Source organism: Neolamprologus multifasciatus, chromosome 15 (assembly GCF_963576455.1).
Source record: "Neolamprologus multifasciatus chromosome 15, fNeoMul1.2, whole genome shotgun sequence".
Lineage (NCBI taxonomy): Eukaryota > Metazoa > Chordata > Actinopteri > Cichliformes > Cichlidae > Neolamprologus > Neolamprologus multifasciatus.
Genome location: NC_140453.1, coordinates 183,929 through 209,419, shown reverse-complemented (window position 1 = coordinate 209,419; position 25,491 = coordinate 183,929). Strand labels below are relative to the sequence as shown.

At 43.4% G+C, this 25,491-nt stretch overlaps 1 protein-coding gene across 11 annotated transcripts in view; it reads left to right on the top strand.

Moving 5' to 3' along the window:
- Window positions 1–14,413, top strand: part of disp1 (dispatched homolog 1 (Drosophila)) — a 114,870-nt gene extending 100,457 nt beyond the window's left edge. For all 11 annotated transcript variants that reach the window (XM_085132298.1, XM_085132296.1, XM_085132300.1 and 8 more), the window contains 5 exons: window positions 8,097–8,191; window positions 8,954–9,051; window positions 9,140–10,729; window positions 11,916–12,179; window positions 12,265–14,413. In XM_085132298.1, coding sequence (XP_084988424.1) covers window positions 8,097–8,191; window positions 8,954–9,051; window positions 9,140–10,729; window positions 11,916–12,179; window positions 12,265–14,019 — 3,802 coding nt within the window. In that variant the 3' untranslated portion in view covers window positions 14,020–14,413. The remainder of the gene's footprint in view (window positions 1–8,096; window positions 8,192–8,953; window positions 9,052–9,139; window positions 10,730–11,915; window positions 12,180–12,264) is intronic.
- Window positions 14,414–25,491: the final 11,078 nt, after the last annotated feature.

The following is a 25,491-nucleotide window of genomic DNA, read 5'->3' as shown; positions in this document are numbered from 1 at the left end:
TCCGTGCAGGAACATGTGAGAGCCGGTTTAGCAGCTTTTTTTCCAAAGGCTGTCGAGTTTCTCTGTCTGCTCATCAAGCCGCCTGAAAGGCGACTGACATTAAACCTCTCATCGGTGGGTTCATCTGCAGATGTTTGCTTTAGCAGAAGAAAACAAAGATTTGTTGCACAAGTGTCGCTGCAGGAGGACAAATCTCACATTCACATGTTAAATATTTGTCTAACCCTTAGTCCACGCTAAAATGTGCAGTCAGTCGATTGATTACATGGGCAGCAAACGTTTTGTTCACTTGTCTGTGTAAAATCTCCTTCGAACACCTACAAGTTTAATCCCAATGCACCTGCGAGTCTTCTCATTGTCACATCGTTGTGTCCCATCGACTTCAGTGTTCACTTTCAGATTATGGTTTTGACTTTTCGAGCATGGACGAGCAGCGGCGTACCTCAGCAAACTTTGACAGCAGGTCCCTGCTGCATCATACGAGCTTTTCTGGCTCCTCAGACATTATAGTTTTCCAGTCGGACCTTTTACTTCTTTTTGCCTCAGCAGTGCAGGCTTCTGTCACCTTCACCTCCAGGTAAACTGCAGCAGCACTGCCCTGCACATCTGAGTTTTCTGTGTCCACATTTTGCATTGAGGGTCTCTTTGTCACGTTTGCCACAATTAGCTGCAGGATTTCCTCCATAGCGTGTAGGTCAAGGGATCAGACCTCTGGCTGCTGGAACATAGCAGAGCATTGCAAACCATATTCTGGTCTTTGTGGGAGACCAGAATATGGAAAAGTCTATCCTGCTGCTCCTTCATCCATCTCCACTCTCATCTTCAGATGGGTCAGAGTTGGAGACGCTCTGTTTCTACCTCCTGTTTCCCCCTAAAAGATCACTCCCAGAGCCTCCTGCGTGCTGTAAAGTGTTGCCCTCTTCAAAATAACTGCTCCACCATAAACTACCTGAGCCAGAACCAAAGCCATTTTGTTTTCAGTGTTGTTGAAGCACTGAAAAGCTATCAGTGTTTATTATCACGGCCTTAGTTTAAACACAGAGTGGCTTTCTAAGAGAGAAGACTTGAGACTGAAACACACACAGGCACACACACAGACACGCACACACACACACAGACACGCACAGACACACAGACACACACACCATTGTCCAATATCAATCATCAATAGTGAGACCCACTTGTTGTGTGAGTAACTTGGCAAACTTGCAGGAAAAGGTAAAAAGTGTAAAGTGCCACCTGGTGGACACTATAAATATGAAACATTTAAAGCAAGTGGTCCAGAATAAAACTCTTTAAATCAAATAAATTTACATAATTTTCTTAGACATTATTAAATGTTTAATTACTTTCGAGCCTGTAAAACTGAAGTGACTGTAGAGAACATTATTAAACTGTTACTGGTTGAACAAAGACATCATATAGTGTCTTTGTTTGGCACTCGTGCCGTTGGCTTCCACTATCAGCCAAGAAGAGAGGTCACAGGGGAGCGAGAGTTAAAGGCGTGGGGGTCAGAGGTAGGGGTGAAGGATACTGTTGACAGACCTGTCTGAATCTCCTGAAAGAAGAGAGGGAATAGTCGAGGTTCGTCCACGAGGTCAGCCTCCCGTCAGCCAGGGTCTGCTCGCTAATCAAGAGCAAGTCTTTGCATGTCTTTCAGGTCTTCACACATCAGACTGCAGACCTCTGGTTTCTTAAAATTTACTGTTGCTCAGTTTTGCTTATTTGATGCATATCACCATATTCACAGGCATGTCACTTTAGCATGATTAAAATCAGAACAGTCTTTGAATCAGATTTAATGTTTAAGTTTTTATGAGCAGATGTTGTGTAGATACATGTAGCTAAGATTAGAGCCTCTAAAAGCTGCAGCTCTCTTCTGCTGATTAAAGTCTGTTCTCTCCGCCCCCCTCTGTGGACGCCTTCGTCTGTCCTGCGCCGCGTGTCTGTCTTCATGTAATTGTGTGCTTATCAGAAAGTGGCTCCTGCTGCTGTCAGCGAGCTCCCCTGGCTCATCCCTCCGTCTGTCACTCTGACAGCCGCCTGATTACTCTGCCTTCCTCCATTCCTCCTAAAAATGTGGCTCATTTAAAAAGCCGATCTGCACGTCTCCCCCCGGGCGCCCTGCTCAGAGTTACCATTATGAGAACAATGACAGCAGTACCTCGCTGTACTGCAGGGTCATTTATCTGATTTCTTGTAGGGAGCTGTGATGACGGCTGCCTTTTCTGACACAGCAGCATCTGTTTGATTCACCAAGTCATGAATAAGAATCGTATTCAACTTGGTACCGACTGATTATTATATTTGCAGCACATTTGTGCTACAAATATTTTTAGAGCTTTTCCTCATTTTCTGTTAGTCATTGAATTCAATTCAATTCAATTCAATTTTATTTATATAGCGCCAAATCACAACAAATGTCGCCTCAAGGCGCTTCATAGATACAGAGAAAAGCCCAACAATCATATGACCCCCTATGAGCAAGCACTTTGGCGACAGTGGGAAGGAAAAACTCCCTTTTAACAGGAAGAAACCTCCGGCAGAACCAGGCTCAGGGAGGGGCGGGGCCATCTGCTGCGACCGGTTGGGGTGAGAGAAGGAAGACAGGAGAAAGACATGCTGTGGAAGAGAGACAGAGATTAATAACAGATACGATTCAATACAGAGAGGTCTGTTAATACATAGTGAGTGAGAAAGGTGACTGGAAAGGAAAAACTCAATGCATCATGGGAATCCCCGGCAGCCTACATCTATTGCAGCATAACTAAGGGAGGATTCAGGGTCACCTGGTCCAGCCCTAACTATATGCTTTAGCAAAAAGGAAAGTTTGAAGCCTAATCTTAAAAGTAGAGATAGTGTCTGTCTCCTGAATCCAAACTGGAAGCTGGTTCCACAGAAGAGGGGCCTGAAAACTGAAGGCTCTCCCTCCCATTCTACTTTTAAATACTCTAGGAACAACAAGTAGGCCTGCAGAGCGAGAGCGAAGTGCTCTAATAGGGTGATATGGTACTACAAGGTCATTAAGATAAGATGGGGCCTGATTATTTAAGACCTTGTATGTGAGGAGCAGGATTTTGAATTCAATTCTGGATTTAACAGGAAGCCAATGAAGGGAAGCCAAAACAGGAGAAATATGCTCTCTCTTTCTAGTCCCTGTCAGTACTCTTGCTGCAGCATTTTGGATTAACTGAAGGCTTTTCAGTGAGTTTTTTGGACATCCTGATAATAATGAATTGCAGTAGTCCAGCCTGGAAGTAATAAATGTATGAACTAGTTTTTCAGCGTCACTCTGAGACAGGATATTTCTAATTTTAGAGATGTTGCGCAAATGGAAGAACGCAGTCTTACATATTTGTTTAATATGTGCGTTGAAGGACATATCCTGGTCAAAAATGACTCCAAGGTTCCTCACAGTGTTACTGGAGGCCAAGGTAATGCCATCCAGAGTAAGAATCTGGTTAGATACCATATTTCTAAGCTTTTCAGTGCCGAGTACAATGACCTCAGTTTTATCTGAGTTAAGAAGCAGAACGTTAGCGGCCATCCAAGTCTTTATGTCTTTAAGACATTCCTGCAGTTTAACTAATTGGTGTGTGTTATCTGGCTTCATGGACAGATAGAGCTGGGTGTCATCTGCATAGCAGTGAAAATGTATGCTATGTCTTCTAATGATGCTGCCTAGGGGAAGCATGTATAATGTAAACAGAATTGGTCCTAGCACTGAACCCTGTGGAACTCCATAATTAACCTCAGTGTGTGAAGAGAACTCTCCATTTACATGCACAAATTGGAATCTATTAGATAGATATGATACAAACCACTGCAGTGCAATACCTGTAATACCTACAGCATGTTCTAATCGCTCTAATAGGATATTATGGTCAACAGTATCGAATGCTGCACTAAGGTCAAGAAGGACAAGCACAGAGATGAGTCCACTGTCAGAGGCCATAAGAAGATCATTTGTAACCTTCACTAAAGCTGTTTCTGTGCTGTGATGAACTCTGAAACCTGACTGAAACTCTTCAAATAAACCATTCCTCTGCAGATGATCTGTTAGCTGTTTGACAACTACTCTTTCAAGGATTTTTGATATAAAGGAAGGTTGGAGATTGGCCTATAATTAGCTAAGACTGCTGGGTCTAGAGATGCTTTTTGAGTAAAGGTTTAACTGCAGCCACCTTGAAGGCCTGTGGTACATAGCCGATTATTAGAGATAGGTTGATCATATATAAGATCGAAGAATTAATCAATGGCAGGACTTCTTTGAGCAGTTTTGTAGGAATGGGGTCTAAAAGACACGTTGATGGTTTGGAGGAAGTAATTATTGAAGTTAACTCAGAAAGATCGATTGGAAAAAAAGAGTCTAACTTAACATCAATGGAACTAAGAGTAGCTGTAGATAATATTACATCTGTGGGATGATTATTGGTAATTTTTTCTCTAATGATAAAAATTTTATTAGTGAAGAAGTTCATGAAGTCATCACTAGTTAACGTTAAAGGGATGGTTGGCTCAAAAAAGCTCTGACTTTTTGTCAGCCTGGCTACAGAGCTGAAGAGAAACCTGGGGTTGTTCTTATTTTCTTCAATCAGTGATGAGTAGTAAGCTGTTCTGGCTTTGCGGAGGGCTTTCTTATAAAGCAACAAAGTATTTCTCCAGGCTAAATGATGATCCTCTAAATTTGTGACACGCCATTTCCTCTCCAGATTACGAGTCATCTGCTTTAGGGTACGTGTTTGAGAATTATACCACGGGGTCAGGTACTTCTGATTAGAGACCTTAGTTTTCACTGGAGCTACAGTATCCAGAGTCGTACGTAGTGAGGAGGTGAAATTATTAACAAGATAATCGACCTCTGTTGGGGTAGCGTTCAGATAGCTGCTCTGCTCTGTGTTGGTACAGGGCATTGACGATGATAACAGTGGCTGGATTGTATTCTTAAACTTAGTTACAGCGCTTTCAGAAAGACATCTACTTTGATAAAGTCCACTCTCCACTGCTGCGTAATCAATTATTGTAAATGTTATCAAGAAATGATCAGACAGGAGAGGGTTTTCAGGAAACACTGTTAAATGTTCAGTTTCTATGCCATATGTTAAAACAAGATCTAGAGTGTGATTAAAGTGGTGGGTGGGTTCTTTTACATTTTGAGAGAAACCAATTGAGTCTAACAACAGATTAAATGCCATGTTGAGGCTGTCATTTTTAGCATCTACATGGATGTTAAAATCACCCACAATAATTATTTTATCTGAGCTCAGAACTAAATCAGATATAAAGTCTGAGAAATCAGACAGAAACTCTGTGTAAGGCCCAGGTGGACGATAGATGATAACAAGTAAGACTGGTTTCACAGCTGGGGTGGACAATGCTAAGCATCAGGCTTTCAAATGAATTAACAGTCTGTCTTGGTCTTTCATTGATTAATAGACTGGTGTGAAAAATTGCTGCCACACCTCCCCCTCGGCCTGTGCTTCGAGATTTCTGGTAGTTAGAATGACTCGGGGGTGTTGATTCATTTAAACTAACATAATCATCCTGCTGCAACCAGGTTTCTGTAAGGCAGAGTAAATCAATTTGTTGATCAATTATTAAGTCATGTACTAACAGAGACTTGGAGGAGAGAGACGTAATATTTAATAATCCACATTTCACTGTTTTACTCTTTGGTTCAGATGTGGATACTGTATTGTTCTTTCTTTGTAAATGTTTAAGTTGTTTGTTGCTGGTTTTTAGTTTGTTTTTTGTCTTTTTGGAAGCTGACACAGTCTCTATGGAGATGGGTTTTTGGGGGGGTAGCAGGAGGAGAGAAGCTGCAGAGAGGCGTGTAAGACTGCAACTCTGCTTCCTGGTCCCAACTCTGGATAGTCATGTTTTGAGGGGTTTAATAAATTTGTCGATATTTCTAGAAATGAGAGCTGCTCCATCCAAAGTGGGATGGATGCCATCTCTCCTAACAAGACCAGGTTTCCTCCAGAAGGTTTGCCAATTATCTATGAAGCCCACATCGTTTCTGGGACACCACTCAGACAGCCAGCAATTTAAGGAGAACATGCGGCTAAACATGTCACTCCTGGTCTGATTGGGGAGGGGACCAGAGAAAACTACAGAGTCCGACATTGTTTTGGCAAAGTTACACACAGATTCAATATTGATTTTAGTGACCTCCGATTGGCGTAACCGGGTGTCATTACTGCCGACGTGAATTATGATTTTATTGAATTTACGTTTACCCTTAGCCAGCAGTTTTAAATTTCCTTCAATGTCGCCTGCTCTGGCCCCTGGAAGACAATTGACTATGGTTGCTGGTGTCTCTAGCTTCACATGTCTGAGAACAGAATCACCAATTACCAGAGTTTGACCCCCAGCGGGTGTGTCACCGAGTGGGGAAAAACGGTTAGACACATGAACGGGTTGGTGGTGTACCTGGGGCTTCTGTTTAGGACTACGCTTCCTCCTCACCGTTACCCAGCCTTTCCCCAGCTGCTTGGGGTCTGCCGGGGAACAGCTAGCGGGGCCTACGCTATCTTCGGCTGCACCAGCTACAGGGGCCTGGCTAGCTAAGGGTGAGAGCAGGGTGCAAAGCCGAGTCTCCAGTTCAGTAATCCTGGCCTCCAGAGCTGCAAATATGCTACATTTGTTACAGATATCATTACTGCTAAAGGAGGCCGAGGAGTAACTAAACATCTGACACAATGAGCAAGAAAGTGTAGAAGGGACAGGTGAAGTAGCCATGGTGCTAACGGGTCGGCTACGAGCTAAGCTAGCGAAACAGTACAGAGACAGTGAGTGAATACTATAAATTAGGTAGTGAGTACACAGAAAGTGTGCTTCGGATGAAGCACGTGAAGATTATACTGTGAAAAAAGAATGTATTTAAAAGTTGTTAATTAAACTGCTAAGCAAATAAGCTACTCAGAAACACCACTGTGTTTGAGCAGGAACAGGAAGCGATACTATACCACAGAGCGAGCGAACACCAAGTGACAGCCTGAACACATTTAAGTACCAAGTGACACATTTTTGCTCTCATTGTTCAGGAGCTCTCTGCCCTGACAGAACTTAACGGAAATGGTATCTCCAATAGTTCAGCTGTAATGTTAGCTAGCTATGTTATTATAGACTCACTGGTCATTTTGTTAGTTACATTTAGCTAGTACCAGGTTGGGGCCACGTTTAGCTTCAGAAATACTACATTTCTTCTGGCTGTTGCTCACCAAGTGGCCCAAAGTGTGCCGAGGAAACTGAACAATATAAAAATGCCATTAAAAAGTAAAACAATAATAACCATATAAAACAATAATAGGAATGTTAGGAATTAACTCTATGAAATAAAGTTAATTTTACAACAACAGCGGCCTCAAACAAAATGTCAATGTGTGTTTCAGGATAACATAAGAAGGACAGGATACTTTAGATGTTGTTGTGATCTGAAACTGAAATTTTTCGAATGAATCATTTGTTTTGTTTTTTAGGCATTTTGCTAAATTTGAAGTGTTTCATTCAAGAAACAAAATGAAATATTTGCATATGGCCTTCTGCAAAATCTGGTTTCATCCCATGATCACCATCTTCACCGAGTCTACAAGCCTTAATGCACTGAGCTGCAGTCATGTGATTGATTAATACAAATGTCCAGTCACAAAGGTGCGTCAAATAAGGTGGCCACTGAGTGTGTACTGTTACAGTGGTGGATGACCATACAACTTGGACTGGTCTAAACAGTCAGATATTTATTTATTTATTTATTTATTTTGGGGGGGGTCTGTTTTTTCCTTTCTGATGCCAAAGGTGATTTCATGCCCAACTCTGGCTGGAAGTGCAGGAACGCTGCCCTGCCGCTGTGCAAAGCTTCTGTTTGTGAGGAGTAGCCAATCACATATCTGGTTCAAAGGGGTGGGGAAGGAAACTTAACCCAGGGCTGATGATTTTATAATACTGAGCTATGAATCATGCAAAGCTTCATAGATTACACAGAATGGTCTAGCACTTCCCAGTGACATCAAGGTATTTTGTGTAAAATTCACATCCTGTTCAGCGCCTTAGTTCAGTGCTCCAGATGTTTGCTTATTCTCCTTCTACTGTTCCAGTCACCAAGAGCCCAGGCGGCCCAAAGATCACTTTGACAGAGACAAACGGCAAGCTGAGTGGGACTTCAGCAAAGAGTTCTTCTGTGATGTGCCAGGTAAGCTTCAGGACAATGGAGAACAGGAAGAATTATACTAGTCCAATTCAATTTTATTTATATAGCGCCAAATCACAACAAAAGCCGCCTCAAGGCGCTTCATAGATACAGAGAAAAACCCAACAATCATATGACCCCCTATGAGCAGCACTTTGGCGACAGTGGGAAGGAAAAACTCCCTTTTAACAGGAAGAAACCTCCAACAGAACCAGGCTCAGGGAGGGGTGGGGCCATCTGCTGTGATTGGTTGGGGTGAGAGAAGGAAGACAGGATAAAGACATGCTGTGGCAGAGAGACAGAGGTTAATAACAGATATGATTCAATGCAGAGAGGTCTGTTAACACATAGTGAGTGAGAAAGGTGACTGGAAAGGAAAAACTCAATGCATCATGGGAATCCCCGGCAGCCTACGTCTATTGCAGCATAACTAAGGGAGGATTCAGGGTCACCTGGTCCAGCCCTAACTATATGCTTTAGCAAAAAGGAAAGTTTGAAGCCTAATCTTGAAAGTAGAGATAGTGTCTGTCTCCTGAATCCAAACTGGAAGCTGGTTCCACAGAAGAGGGGCCTGAAAACTGAAGGCTCTGCCTCATCCCACACAACTCCCAGAAAGCTTTATGGCTTTATATAAGGATGAGCAGACATGGAATAGTTGTGCTTTTTACTGTGGCTCATGGAAGTGAACAGGATCTTTGCCAGGTGGTCAAATTATTTTTTGTCTTGTGTACAATGGGAAACTTGACTATGCCATCCTTTCTGCAGGTGACAGTTATTCTAGAGTGGTGTTCTCGTCAGCTGAAGGGAAGAACCTGTGGAGTATTCAGGCCATCAAATCCATGTGCAATCTGGACAACGCAAGAGTATGCTGGCATCATTCCAGTTGTGTGAATGTTTTTCTGTTACACTCCTGCTTGTTTTCGCGTATTTATTCATTCTTTCCGTCCTCAGGTGCGTTCCCACCGGGACTACTGGAATCTTTGTCAGCGCACCAATGCTGACTCCTGCTGCCCCAGCTGGACGCTAGGCAACTACATCGCCGTCCTCAACAACAGGTCATCCTGCCAGAAGATTACAGAACGAGACGTATCGCACACGCTCAAGATCCTGCGCTCGTGTGCCAAATACTATCACAACGGCACTCTGGGACCCGACTGCTGGGACATGACCCTGCGGCGGAAAGACCAGCTAAAGTGTGCCAGTGTGCCCCGCAAGTGTACGAAATACAACGCCATCTACCAGATCTTTCACTTTCTGGTAGACAAAGACTTCCTGAGTCCCAAGAGCCTGGAGTACCCTCCGCCTGTGCTCAAGTACAGCATGCTCTTTTCCCCCACGGAGAAAGGCGAGTCTATGATGAACATTTACCTGGACAATTTCGAGAACTGGAACGCCTCCGACGGCATCACCACGGTCACAGGGATCGAGTTCGGCATTAAACACGACCTCTTTCAGGACTACCTCCTCACAGACACGGTGTATCCTGCCATAGCCATAGTGATCGTCCTGCTGGTCATGTGCGTGTACACGCGGTCAGTTTTCATCACGCTCATGACAATAATAGCCATCATCAGCTCGCTGATTGTGTCATACTTTCTCTACCGAATGGTTTTCAACTTCGAGTTCTTCCCCTTCATGAACCTCACAGCCCTCATCATCCTGGTGGGTATCGGTGCAGATGACGCCTTTGTGCTTTGTGACGTGTGGAACTACACGAAGTTCGATAAGCCTCACGCCGAGCTGGCAGAGACGGTCGGCGTGACCCTTCAACACGCGGCGCTCTCTATGTTTGTCACCAGCTTCACCACTGCTGCTGCTTTTTACGCCAACTATGTCAGCAACATCACTGCCATCCGCTGCTTCGGAGTCTACGCTGGCACTGCCATATTGGTCAACTATATTTTAATGGTGACATGGCTGCCCGCCGTGGTGGTGCTACATGAACGCTACCTGCCGAACATGTTCCTCTGCGCTAAGCCTCAGCACCAGCAGACGGGTTGTTGCACGCAGATGTTCTGGGCCGGTCTTTGCCAAAAGGCCAACAAATGCCTCTTCACGGTTTCGGAGGTGTCGAGGATATTCTTCGAGAAGGTGCTGCCCTGCATCGTCATCAAGCTCCGCTACCTCTGGCTCTTCTGGTTTCTTGCCATGACCGTGGGCGGGGCCTATGTGGTTTGTGTAAACCCAAAGATGAAGCTCCCCTCCTTGGAGCTGGCAGAGTTTCAGGTCTTCAGGTCTTCTCACCCATTTGAGCGCTATGATGCAGAGTACAAAAAGCTTTTCATGTTTGAGAGAGTCCATCATGGCGAGGACCTCCACATGCCCATTACCATCATCTGGGGGGTGACCCCTGTGGATAATGGTGATCCCCTGAACCCCAAAAACAAAGGAAAGCTGATGCTGGATAGCAGTTTCAACATTGCCAGTCCAGCATCTCAGGTCTGGATCCTCAACTTCTGCCAGAAAATGAGAAACCAGAGCTTCGTCTTTCAGTCTGAAGAGCAGGACTTCACCAGCTGCTTCATCGAGACGTTCAAACAGGTCAGTACTGCATGTGTACTCGTGATATATGGAGCAAACTCAAACCTCAAGAACCTTTTTAATCAATAAAATAATAAAGTTATTAAACCACAATTGATCTCCGAAACGATTACTCTAAGAGTTGAACACATTTCTGATGTTGGTGTTCTCCTGCCGTTTGTTAAATTCTCACTTGGGCTGATTGACTTCATCAGATTAAACTTTCTTACAGTCGGCTAGCATTAGCTCATCTGCTATATAGAAAAATGACTTGTTATCTGGTCTTTAAGTGATGACGCGTGAAGCCTGCTTCCCGGTCCAAACTACTCTGCGTTTATTCAGGCTGTTGTATCTTGAACGAGTCCCTAAAAACAGGCAGTGATCACTGTCGGCCTTGCTTGGTTTTTATCACCACTGTTCATTTCAAAGCTCAGTTTTTAAACCTTACGGTGTAGCTGCAGCCCAGCAGCAGTATATTAATGACTAACCTCGTATTGTGGATGGATTTTCTCAGTTGTTCTCCTGACTGAAGTTTGGTCCGTTTACAGCATCCTGCCATGTGATTGCATTTGTCTCTAACCATCAGGAACCTTCATGTTAACTTTTATCGAGTGGAAAGAAGTTAGCGTTCATCCTCCAGCTTCACTGTGTTTATGCTAACGTAGCTGTGTCGCTAGCGATCACTTTGAAAAGGAGCTTGGAAAGAAAAGCGTCTGGACTTGTCCCAGATTTAAACCCAGTGGGAGTATCCCCCCAAAGAGGGACAAAGGGACAAAACGTAGAGGATCATCAGGGGTCCCTTTGTCCCTCTTTGGGGGGATACTTCCTCTGGGTTTAAATCTGGGACTCTCCACCATTTGACCTTAGAACTGAAGAAGCTTCTCGGATGAGAAGCAAAACGTCTTCAAGCAACTTAAACAAGTCCAGACGCTTTTCCAAGCTCCTTAGACTACGATGACCTGGATGAACCTTCACAGAGAACTGTTTGTTCATGATGAGCACAGCGAAGAGTGCTGGTGAGGAGTGAGCAGGTCTCATTCTTCAGCCCTTCTCTCAGAAATCGTTACACAGGCTATTTCAAGACATCCATGTGGATGGAAGTCTTTCATTTTTCAGTTGCAGTCCTTTTAGACGTTGGCCATGAATGAATTAAGCCATAAAGTTTCAGAAAGCAACCTGACCGGTTTACCTCTTCTGTTTTTAACAGTGGATGGAGAACCAGGACTGCGACGAGGCCTCCGTCTACCCTTGCTGCAGTCAGTCCATCTTCCCATACAAACAGGATGTCTTTGAGTTGTGTATCAAAAGAGCCATCATGGAGCTGGATCGCAGTACTAACTACCACCTTGACAGCAAGACCCCTGGACCTCGATTTGACATCAACGACACCATCAGAGCCATTGTTTTAGAGTTCCAGAGCACCTTCCTCTTCACATTGGCCTATGAGAAGATGTACCAGTTCTACCGTGAGGTATGCACAGCCCAGCATCCCCTGGACACATCTCCACTGGTGAAACAAGATATTTTATAACGTTAGCAATGTCTTTCTGTTTTAGGTGGATGCCTGGATCGAGGAGGAGCTTCGCTACGCCCCAGCAGGCCTCAGCTACGGCTGGTTTGTGAGCAACCTGGAGTTTTATGACCTCCAGGACAGCCTGTCAGATGGGACTCTGATCGCTATGGCGCTGTCGGTGGCTGTTGCTTTCAGCGTCATGCTCCTGACCACCTGGAATTTCATCATCAGCCTGTACGCCATCCTGTCCATTGCAGGGACCATATTTGTCACAGTAGGCTCTCTGGTGCTTCTGGGCTGGGAGCTCAATGTCTTGGAGTCTGTGACCATTTCAGTGGCGGTCGGGCTGTCGGTGGACTTTGCTGTCCACTACGGCGTGGCCTACCGACTTGCCCCAGAGCCGGACCGTGAGGGAAAGGTGATATTTTCCCTCAGTCGGATGGGTTCTGCTATTGCAATGGCAGCACTAACCACCTTTGTTGCCGGCGCAATGATGATGCCGTCGACTGTCCTGGCCTACACGCAGCTGGGCATGTTCATGATGCTGATCATGTGCATCAGCTGGGCCTTTGCCACCTTCTTTTTTCAGTGCATGTGCCGCTGCCTGGGGCCCCAGGGCACCTGTGGCCAGATACCGCTGCCCAAAAAACTGCAGTGTCAGGCCTTCACCGAAACCACATCCAGCAGCCCCTCGCCCCCGGGGAAGAGTTCTGGTCTGGCGAAATACCAGCTGGACAGCAGGGGCGGTGAGGTGGAGCATTATGAGCTGGAGCCTTTAGCATCCAGTCAAACAACGGAGGATAAACTGCACGAAGGGCACGATGCCAGCACTCAGCTTTATAACAGAGTTCCTCCTCAGCACCACGCTGCTCCTTTTTCCAACATTCATTACTCGAACACAGAAGAAAGAGGATCTGAGAATGGGCACGTAGCCACGCTGAGCACGCCGTGCAGGTGCCAGTACTCGCAAAACACCAGCTGCACATGTGGGGATCACCTGCTTCAGCAGTGGAGCCCACATTCCTGTGCGCCGGATTCTCGCCCTCCAACCTCTCAGCTCTTCCCGCTCTCAGGAAGCCCCCTCAGCAAACAAAACGCGAGCCTTTTACCAACAAACCGGGACCCAGCCTACAAACGCGTGGAGTGCAGTATGCACTACTTCCACTGTCCACTCACTCATTTCCACCACTGCTCACAGGGGAGATTGGTGACCCCCAGGCAAGGAGCTCCCCACACCTGTCACCTCAGGAAGCACTGTGTTCATACTGCGGCCCTGCAGGCTGCCGTAGGAGACCAGAGATTCACGAGCCCAAAGCAGGACGCTGGCCCGGATCCAGGACCTGGCTCTGATTCTGAGACTGCTGGAGAGGTCATAGTTCATCGGCATGAAGTGTCATTACCTGACAGTAGCCAAAATATCAGCACCACAGCACAGCCTCAAAGCCCCTCCCCCTCTGCAGGCTCCTTACACAAAAGCTGCCACGAATGTGCAACGGACACCAGCCGTTATCGTGGTGATGACACACCCACCACAAGAACTGAAACAGCAATGCACGTGGATGTCCCTGGCAACCAGGACAAGCCGGACAGTATTCCCGTCACACGGGAAGAGATCGTTAAGACGTGCAAGCGGGACTCAAAAAGAGAGCGGGCGGCCTCTGCCTCTCCAAAGAAACTCAGCTGTTTTAACAGGACGTTGAAAATGAAATGCAGTTCAGCGTCAGACGTGCCAAAAAGCGAAGCCGGCGTGCCTCCTCTCGCAATAAGCACCAATCCCTCTCCTGAAAGCTTGTGCTGACAATAAGTCGGCATCACAAACCAAAAGTCCAGAAATGTTGTGCAATCGTACAAGTGTTGACCAAGTGCCTCAGTGTTTCATGAAGACTCACTACATGTATTCAGTTTTGTTTTTGTACTCACCAGCGTTTCAGTGATTGTTGTTTTTAACAGTGAAACAAACACTACTGATGAAGCTGCGTCATCACTGTGCGAATGGTCGTTTTTTATTCTTCATGTTTTTAAATCGTGTGTTAAACACGCAGCAGCCATTCACACCGACAGGAAGTCGCCTCTGTTGCTTTGTGTCACCTTTTTGTATGTGCTGGAGTCGTGTTAACTTCCCAGTGTACTCCTGTTGCCACACGCTCAGAGAAAAGCTGCGTGATTAAAGTGTCGTTTTTAAGGAACAAAAACATGCTGCTGTTGTGTGTATGTGTGCGCACAGACACACACACACACAGACACACACAGACAGACAGACACACAGACACACACACAGACAGACACACAGACAGACAGAGACACACATGCACACAGACAGAGACACATTAACAGACACACACGCACACAGAGACACACACAGACAGACACATTAACAGACACACAAACATTAACACACACGCACACAGACAGAAACACACACAGACAGAGACACATTAACAGACACACAATCAGAGCAGACTTCACTCGGGAGTCGTGGCGTGTGCACCTGTTTCATCGTCTCAGTGGCTGGCGCCTTCGGTGCGATCTGTTACACGGCTCGAGGTCACAGGCTGGATTTAAACGTACGTACACGTGATTTACACAATAACGATCTGATTTGATTGTAGGTGTGCGCTTTCTCACACGGGTCCACTTACAGCTTTTCTAACATTCAGAATAACAGGTGGTGGTAAAAAATATTATTTTTATTTTTTTAAAGAAATCTTACATCTTGGGAAAATTCCTTACATGACATCATTGAACCCGATGAAGAAGGCGGGGCTACACCTCAGGGCTGTAGTTACAGCAGAGATCACTTTGGCACACAAACACCAAAAAGGAGCTGCAGCCGTGGTTTCACTCGTCTAATAGAGAACACGCATTAGCCAACCAGTCGCTTTTGTATTACCAAAGAATAAATGGTGAGTAAGCTGAAGGGGGGAAGGATAGTTATACACTTTGCAAATTCACTGATATGATACATCAGCAATAGTAGAAAAAACTTCCATACATGACTTTTATATGCAGTACTGTGCAAACGTCTCAAGCCAGCCCTCGTGTCTTTGTCTTGATAGGAAAATGACAAATGGGTGCAGCGATTTACTGAAACCAGCTGGTGTGAAAAGAGTTTGAACATTTCTACTGGGCTTGAAAGTCGATATTTGTTATGACCGCCGTTATTCTTCAAAAGAGCCTAAAAGGCTTGGGAAGCAGTTCTTCAGGATATCGGCAGCCTTTTCTTCATGACAATCCTACAATCATGCTGAGGTGCAGCTTCTGGGGAGGCCAATCCATGACTGATCCCATTTTGTTTTTTGTGATCTGAATACTGTAATGCTTTTAGTGTCTTTGCAACCATTGCCAAGCTGAAAAATAAGAGCTTTTACCGACACTTTCGACTGCTTGGTGGATAAAATCTGACGATACTTTTCTGTGTTCATAATTTCAACAAGCTGCCACAGACTGAAATTCATCCCAAACCATGACAGCACCGTCCTTTACAGATGGCTCAGGGATCTACCTCCTGCCACCTTATTGACGGCCTTCCACAGTAGCTGGATCAAGGGGCCAGATCCACCTCTCAGGTCCTGCGTCAGGTCTTTGCATGTGACTTTAACATTTTCAGCTTATTTATTTGGCTTCGGCTTCTTTGCGTTATCGTTTTGATTCTCACAGCAACAGTTTGAGCGACAGCAAGAAAAAGCTGAAGAAATCATTACACAGGCAAAGACCTTAGAGTTGAATGAATTTATGACCTGTGTTCATCGGGAGCGCTGAAAGCCGACCCTGACCCAACACTAGGAATTTCACTCTTGCTCGAAGTTTGCCAGTTTTCAAACAAATAATGCTGAGCCACTTTTTTTTTTTTTTTTTTTTTAAACATTATGTTTATTGAATTTTATATTACAGAACAAGCAAAGAATAATAGTACAATTAACATGAGATTTATATTAAAGAACATAGTCCCCAAAATAAACAAATATAAATTAAAAGAAACAACAACAATAATAATAAAAATAAATAAATAAATAATAAAATAAAACAAAACCGATGCACAGCATGGGTAAAACAAACAAAGCAAGATGCGAACGAAAAATAAAACAAAAAAAACAAAACAAAACAAAACAAAAAAACCACACACACACACAAAGAAACCCAAAACTCAGCACCAAGTATCACTTTCTAAATTAATTCTCTTCATAATGTCTCAGAAACTCAGTTAAAGGTAACCATATTTCTTCAAAATCTACTCCCTTTCCTCTGACAATATAAGTAAGTCGTTCCAATACAATACATGACGCCATCTCCTTCACCCACATATGACTTGAGGGTACATCCACTTTCTTCCAATACAAAGATATTAAGCGCCTAGCTTGATGCTGAGCCACTTTCAGAGCGAGTTGCTGTCTGCACAGGTGACAGATGTGACCTCCTCCATCCCACACAGCTCGTTTTTTTCTCTGCTCAAGCTTTTCAAACCAAGAGCAGAAAACACCTGTTTCCTCAGGGGTCGAACAAGGGGGAGAAAGCCACCTTCCTGACTTCCTGCTCCCTGTCTTCAGTAAGTCAGATATTCATCTTTGATTTGATAGATGCGTGTGCAACAGCCAAATATCAACAGCACAGTGCTGCTGTTAGAATCTGATAACAGCGACGTGATGCTTTGTTTCTGTCCAAGTTCATGTATGAATTGCATTAAATAAATTTTTATTTTTGGAAATGAAAACATATACCTCAAACACACTCTGTGAATAATGTCTGGACCCTTTGGTCACAGCTGGAACCGCCCACTGGCCTCTAGAGCTGCTTCAACACATTTATTGCTTTATTTTGAGTGTCAGACACGTTTTCCCCACTGTGTGATTAAAGTGGCGCGTCTGTGGAATTATGATAAACTCATCATGTGGTGTTTCCACCACAGTCTTGCTCATTGACAAACGCTGATGTCCAACTCCTCCTAATTCAAAAACACGCCCCTCCACCAGCCACACCCAGCAGCGTCATGGCGGGCAGGAAAAATACCACCGTGCTTGTTTCCTCTCATCCCTGAAACAAGCTCGCACATACAAACAAGCGCTCTAACGTGCATTACACAAGTAAAACCACCCACAGCTTTTGTGTGATGGTCCTGTGTTGCTGGAAAGATCGTATTTTGGCACGCACAGCTCAGCTCGTGTTCCTTCAGGTGTCTGAGCCCCACGGCTGTGGTTTCTCTCCTCCACAGCTCAGGCCCTGCAGCCCACATCCCTCTGAGGCTCGCTCAGGCTTGTGTGAGCATCCCTGTAATTCTGTTTGTTTAAGTGCAGGTCAAACATTAGCTAAGGCTGTGTAGAGGGGTTTATTACACCCCCCCTTCTAGGCAGAATCTTCTAAGTGTAATCTGCAGGCATAGCTGCCGATGATGGGTTCTAATGAGCAGATACACATTAAAAATATCTCTCGATTTCTTAACAGGTATGAACAATGAAAGGTGGTGGATTGGACAGATGCTGGGAGATGTGTAAAAATAACTCAGTTGTTTGGTGGTGGCTGTGGCGGAGCTTCCAGCAGGTGGATGAGGGAAAGGTGAGGCAGGAGGAGCAGAGACCCGAGGCGGCCGCCGGTCCGAGTGTCAGGTGAACTCCAGGTAAGAAGTTATGACCTGCAGTCTATCTGGGTCAGATATAAACCAAGTTTAGGTGGAGTTTATTTTAGCTGTGCTGACTTTTTACCGTCAGTTACAATAACTCGTACTGTGTGCTAGCTAGCATGATGGAGTTTCTATACAGCTGGGTGGTGCTGTGATGTTACTGATAGTGAACTTTATTTTAATCATAAGGTTAGTTAGTAGAGCTGCCAACCGTCCTGTAAAAAACGTAATCGTCTCGTATTCAGAGAAAATATTACGCGTTTCGTGTTGAGCTGAGAAGAGATGCAGTTTGTCCCAGACTTCAGCTGGAATGGAAAAAGACACAAAGCTGGAGTTATTCTGTGTCTTTGCTGCACAGCGGTTTCTTCTCCTCTCATTCTCTCCCCCTCCCTCCCCTGTTTCTACTTCAATCATGAAACTGATCAATGATCAGCTGATCGTCTCTCTTGTTTGTTTATCACTTCGCACCAGAAAGAAGAAACCAGCAGATGTCGCGCTAAACAACAGCAGCACGTTTAAGCTTGAATTTTTATCATTAGAGAAAAAATTACCAATAATCATCCCACAGATGTAATATTATCTACAGCTACTCTTAGTACCATTGATGTTAAGTTAGACTCTTTTTCTCCAATCGATCTTTCTGAGTTAACTTCAATAATTACTTCCTCCAAACCATCAACGTGTCTTTTAGACCCCATTCCTACAAAACTGCTCAAAGAAGTCCTGCCATTGATTAATTCTTCGATCTTATATATGATCAACCTATCTCTAATAATCAGCTATGTACCACAGGCCTTCAAGGTGGCTGCAGTTAAACCTTTACTCAAAAAGCCATCTCTAGACCCAGCAGTCTTAGCTAATTATAGGCCAATCTCCAACCTTCCTTTCATATCAAACATCCTTGAAAGAGTAGTTGTCAAACAGCTAACAGATCATCTGCAGAGGAATGGTTTATTTGAAGAGTTTCAGTCAGGTTTCAGAGCTCATCACAGCACAGAAACAGCTTTAGTGAAGGTTACAAATGATCTTCTTATGGCCTCTGACAGTGGACTCATCTCTGTGCTTGTCCTGCTAGACCTCAGTGCAGCGTTCGATACTGTTGACCATAATATCCTATTAGAGCGATTAGAACATGCTGTAGGTATTACAGGTACTGTGCTGCAGTGGTTTGTATCATATCTATCTAATAGACTCCAATTTGTGCATGTAAATGGAGAGTCCTCTTCACACACTGAGGTTAATTATGGAGTTCCACAGGGTTCAGTGCTAGGACCAATTCTGTTTACATTATACATGCTTCCCCTAGGCAGCATCATTAGAAGACATAGCATACATTTTCACTGCTATGCAGATGACACCCAGCTCTATCTGTCCATGAAGCCAGATAACACACACCAATTAGTTAAACTGCAGGAATGTCTTAAAGACATAAAGACTTGGATGGCCACTAACTTTCTGCTTCTTAACTCAGATAAAACTGAGGTCATTGTACTCGGCGCTGAAAAGCTTAGAAATATGGTATCTAAGCAGATTCTTACTCTGGATGGCATTACCTTGGCCTCCAGTAACACTGTGAGGAACCTTGGAGTCATTTTTGACCAGGATATGTCCTTCAACGCACATATTAAACAAATATGTAAGACTGCGTTCTTCCATTTGCGCAACATCTCTAAATTAGAAATATCCTGTCTCAGAGTGACGCTGAAAAACTAGTTCATGCATTTATTACTTCCAGGCTGGACGACTGTAATTCATTATTATCAGGATGTCCAAAAAACTCACTGAAAAGCCTTCAGTTAATCCAAAATGCTGCAGCAAGAGTCCTGACAGGGACTAGAAAGAGAGAGCATATTTCTCCTGTTTTGGCTTCCCTTCATTGGCTTCCTGTTAAATCCAGAATTGAATTCAAAATCCTGCTCCTCACATACAAGGTCTTAAATAATCAGGCCCCATCTTATCTTAATGACCTTGTAGTACCATATCACCCTATTAGAGCACTTCGCTCTCGCTCTGCAGGCCTACTTGTTGTTCCTAGAGTATTTAAAAGTAGAATGGGAGGCAGAGCCTTCAGTTTTCAGGCCCCTCTTCTGTGGAACCAGCTTCCAGTTTGGATTCAGGAGACAGACACTATCTCTACTTTTAAGATTAGGCTTCAAACTTTCCTTTTTGCTAAAGCATATAGTTAGGGCTGGACCAGGTGACCCTGAATCCTCCCTTAGTTATGCTGCAATAGATGTAGGCTGCCGGGGATTCCCATGATGCATTGAGTTTTTCCTTTCCAGTCACCTTTCTCACTCACTGTGTTAACAGACCTCTCTGTATTGAATCATATCTGTTATTAACCTCTGTCTCTCTTCCACAGCATGTCTTTATCCTGTCTTCCTTCTCTCACCCCAACCGGTCGCAGCAGATGGCCCCGCCCCTCCCTGAGCCTGGTTCTGCCGGAGGTTTCTTCCTGTTAAAAGGGAGTTTTTCCTTCCCACTGTCGCCAAAGTGCTTGCTCATAGGGGGTCATATGATTGTTGGGCTTTTCTCTGTATCTATGAAGCGCCTTGAGGCGACATTTGTTGTGATTTGGCGCTATATAAATAAAATTGAATTGAATTGAATTGAAAATCAGCTGTTGTTAGAATTTATTTAATATTAATTTCTAGTATCAGCTGATGTTTGCTGGAGCCACAGCTGTAAAGCTGCTGGTCATGATGTGGGTTTGGATATGTGGTGAGAGGGCAACATGAAGATGAAACCAGGAGATGTCCTTACTGAATCATCAGAGCTGAACAGGTGATGGAGAAACAGGTTTACCTTTGAGGTGACATGAATGAGTTGAAGTTATGAACTGTTTCTGAGAGACAAATAACACCAGGATCCTTTTCTAAGCAGCTGACAGCTGGTAACTGTGCAGGGGCGGGTCTAGCAAAGTGTTGCCGGGGGGGCAGGTAGGGCATTAACAGGGAGAGGGGGGCACAAAGAAATACTTTCTTATTCTCATTTAAAATGTCTCGCTTTTAAAAAATAATTATCTGAATCTTACAGCCAAAGTTTTCATCTGAAAGAAAATGTATATAATCACATATATATGATTATATAATATACCAACAAGACAGAGTGCATCACTGTCACAACAGTGTTTGTCTTCATTCAAAGATTTTATGGCCTTTCCTATAATACCTGGTGGGCCCGTCTCTAGTCAAAATGTGGGTCGATGTTTTGTCCCAGTCCATCCCCGTCTGCAGGCCAGGAATAACTGTGACGAGGCTGCAGAGCTGGAAAGCTTGTTTACAGCGTAAACATTTGCTTCCACAAATTAGATTCTGGAGGAGCCTCTGGACTCTACGTTTGTGGAAGTGAAGCAGGTTTGGCTTCTTATTACTACACTTTTAAACTGCTCTTTTCTCACATGGGATCCATGAATTTCCTGTACACAGCATCGTCATTAGCTCAGGATGATATTTCCCCTCTGACTGACATATTTCTGTCCTCTGTAATCAGTATCACTGCTGACATCTATGCGAAACATCCTCACACAAAAGGAAAAACATCAGCACTTCTGAGGGAAGTATGCTCATCCCAGCATTCACAGAGTGGACTGAAGTGGCTGTAAATAGTACTGAACTGTAACGGTTACTGTGTAGAATCTTTGCAGACTTTTGCGATATGTCAGGTCTCACACAATTATCAGCGAATAAAACTTAGTAAAGAGTTAATGCCTTTGTGGATTACCTAGCTTTCCACAGTGCCACCATGAGGCTGAAACAAAGTACAGGCTGTGACTGAACCAGGGTTATTACAATCGACTGAAACTAAATGTGAAAAAGCATTTTAATTTGATTAATCAATAAAAAATAAAAACAAGACCTATCAGAACTGGCCTTGTGAGGCTACGATGGATGTATTTGAGACTGAATCACCGGCTTTTAAAGGGTTCTGTGTTTTATTACAAAAGCTTGCACTGTTTCTTCTCAATCGTGCCGCCTATATATGTCCTTCATACAATAATAACTAATAAAGACATTTCCAATAATCATTTCTTACCTGAAAATAACAAAGTCACTCTGGAGATTGAAACTAAACTGAATTTAAAGCAAAATAAAAACAAAAAAAAATGAAATCAAAATAATGAATAATTAAAAAATACACAACTTTGGTATCAACAAACACTGAAGTGCTTTGTGGCTGAGCGCTGTCCAGACTGACAGTGAGCCTGAGTTAGTTACACCCTGCTGGTATCAGGGTCAGAATGATCTTAGTCCTTCTCAGCACAGTTACAGTAACACCAAGAGTTCTGATGCTGAGTCATTTCAATCACCTTTCATGTGCTCAGTTTTTAGCTTCAACTGGTTGCTTAGATCATGTCTAAACGATGTGATTTACTAATTAGATGTTTTTTCATGGGTAGCTAAACAACTGTACCTAATAAAATGTACCTAAAAATTATGTCAAGTCCATACCTGCTTCATGCCCTGGGGGACGGAGCTCTGGCTCCCCACACTCCCTAGCACAGCGGTCTCCAACCTTTTTTGCACCACGGACCGGTTTATGCCCGACAATATTTTCACGGACCGGCCTTTAAGGTGTCGCGGATAAATACAACCAAATAAAACTAGTACCGGTACCGAAAAAAAGAAGATTTATTCATAACACACGTGAAAAGACTCAGGAAAACCGAGTTAACGATAAAAACAATAACAAAATAACCCTGAAAACCGATAAAAACCCTGAAAACTATACATTTCACACCTGAGCCTCAACTCTCGCGGCCCGGTACCAAACGACTCATGGACCGGTACCGGTCCAAGGCCCGGGGGTTGGGAACGCTGCCCTAGCACATCGTTACATGGAGAAACCTTTTGAATACAAGTGTGCCGATCCACACAGGTGTGCACACGGGTGCTCACTGACACAAACTTCACCTTTCTTGGCTGCTGCCTCAAAGCACATTGTGCGCTGTCGATGTTGCGTGCTGCACAATAACATTTAATATTTAGTATCTACTGTTATTTACTGTCAGCTAGTTTATTGTGATGGTGTTGTATTTATTATGTTGCTCTTTTTTGTTTGTTTTGATTTCTGTTTTCTGTCTTCTCTCGACAGGTGATCCAGGTGTTTTTTTTTTGTTTGTTTTTTCTCCCCCCTTCTCACCATCTCTTTCCCCTCTGTTTCTCTCCCTCTCTTTCATTCATTCTTTCTGTCTCCCTGTCCTGTCCCCCAATCATGTCTGTCCCATCTGTAACAACTGAAAATAAAATGAAATAAATACATAATAAAGGTCAATCAACTGGACTAATATGGCCATGATGATCCACTTGTTAAAGTAATCTGCTTGGCATCTTTCTTGGCCTTCAGACAACAATTCTGATGGCTAAAGATCCAAACTCCCCGTGGAAGAGAAATATCTCTTCCTTCTCTCTCTTTAAGTCCCAACTCAAAACTCACTTGTTCAAAATAGCTTATCCCACATAACCTCTCCACTCTGCTATTTTAAATTTGTTTCATGTCTTATGCTTTTATGATTGTGTAAAATGCTTCCTTTTATGTTGCTTTTATTATTCCGCTGTGTAGAGTGTCCTTGAGTGTTCTGAAAGGCGCTTTCAAATAAAATGTATTATTATTATTATTAATATTAATAATATTAATATTGATAATAATATTATTAATATTATTAATAATATCATTAATGATATTATTAATAATAATATTATTATTAATATTATTATTAATATTATTAACATTAATATTATTAATATTATTAATATTATTATTAATATTATTATTATTAAACGGGACAGGCAAAAAAAAAAAAAAAGAGCCAAGTGAGCATTAGCAGGTACATATCTTATTATATGTTATGTTGTATTATATGTTGAACAGATGAAAAATCAGCTGTTCTCACTGAAGCTCAAGAGTCATTTTAACACCCAGTGGTGCCCAAAGGCTTTGTGCTGACATGCAGTGTGTCCGTTTGCATAAACTTTGACTCCCAGTCCAACTCCAACTGTTCACATTCTACAAATGATGTCAAAATGTTCAAAATGATTTTTCTTAAACGAAATAAAATAAACAGTCTTTGGTTCCCTCGTCTTTCAAATTAACTTCTTTTGGGGGCACAAAACAGAAACATCATTGGTGCCCCCCAAAAAACATTTACAAAGAATGTCAGGAAATAAAAAGAGCTCCGTGATGAATAGATGCTGCACTGTGTTCAGATTAATGGACTGTTCACAGTGAATAAGCAGCAGGAGCCAGCAGACTGGCCCTGATGTCCAGAACAGCTGGCTCATAAAAGCTGGGAGGATGCAGGCGGCCGGGGCGGAAGCTTTCCTCTGCCCAGTAGCTTCCTGTTTTCAGGCACATGGCCCAAATGAAAGGAAACTGGCTGACCTCTTAAGATCAGCTCCGAACTTACGGTCCAACAAACCCCGAGTGCTTAGAGATGACCTGTAGTCACCGCTGAACCTGAACAGCCTTTCTATGGGACACATCCAAAGATGGGTTGATGTGGTGACAGCTCAACACCCACGGTGCTAATAACTGCTGGTCACTCAATACAGGCATGAGAAAGGCAAAAGAAGAGATGGCTCGCCATCTAGTGGTTAAATAAGTAAACATATTCTATAGGGCTTTGGAGTTGACGTCATGCCGCAATGCATTGTGGGAGCGCGGCGCCATCTTGGGCCACGAATCAAAACAAACACAGACAGGGGCTGTGTCCCAATTCAGGGTCTGCACGCTTTTTAAAAAAAATACACTTTATTGACAAAACACAAAATACAGATAAACAAATAAAAAATAGCAAAGACAATGTCAGGGGTTCGTATAAAAAACAAAATAGACACAGTCTATTAAAGAATCACATGATACTGAACAGGGAACATAAGTTTATGGTTTGAACATATTGTTTGGTTTTATTTAAAAAGCACTGAAAGGATGGTTTTGCGTTAGAAAATTTCGACTCATGTATATGAAATTTAGCCAATAATATCAATAAATTAATCAAATAAAATTAGTTTGCCCTGTGCATGGGGTACTTAAAGAAACCAAACAATATTTTCTCGTAACAAAGAGAGAACTCAGAAAAGATAAAGGAAACAACAAAATCACAAAACTCTTGCCAGAAAAGATTCTTGTATAAGCATGACCAAAATAAATGAGAAATATCTTCCTTCACACAATTACAAAATGTACAGTTAACATCAATGTCCTTTTTATAACGTAGAAGAAAAGATCTGGTTGGGTAAAAACGATGAATAACTTTAAAAGATATTTCCTTTACTTTGTTATTTAATAGAAATTTCGACGGTAAGGTCCAAATCTTCTCCCATTCCAGGTCCTGGTATAAGTTATTCCAGTAGGCGACAGCGGTTGGGACACAAGTTCTGTCTTTTTGAAACAAAATTCATATTTCACGGTTGTTTTTCCTCTTTACAGAGGGGAAACACACCTGACCGACATAAGTAACAGCAGGATCCAGTGGTAAAGGGGTCAAATCATTAACAACAGGATTTCTAAACAACATTAAGACCCCAGCAGGGATAGCATCAAACACTATGGCATATTCCTTTGGTGGAACAAGGGTCTGCACACTTGAAGTACGCATTTTAAGTGCGATTACGTCACCGCCACTCGACGACGGCTGTCCCAATCCGAAGTGTACTTCAA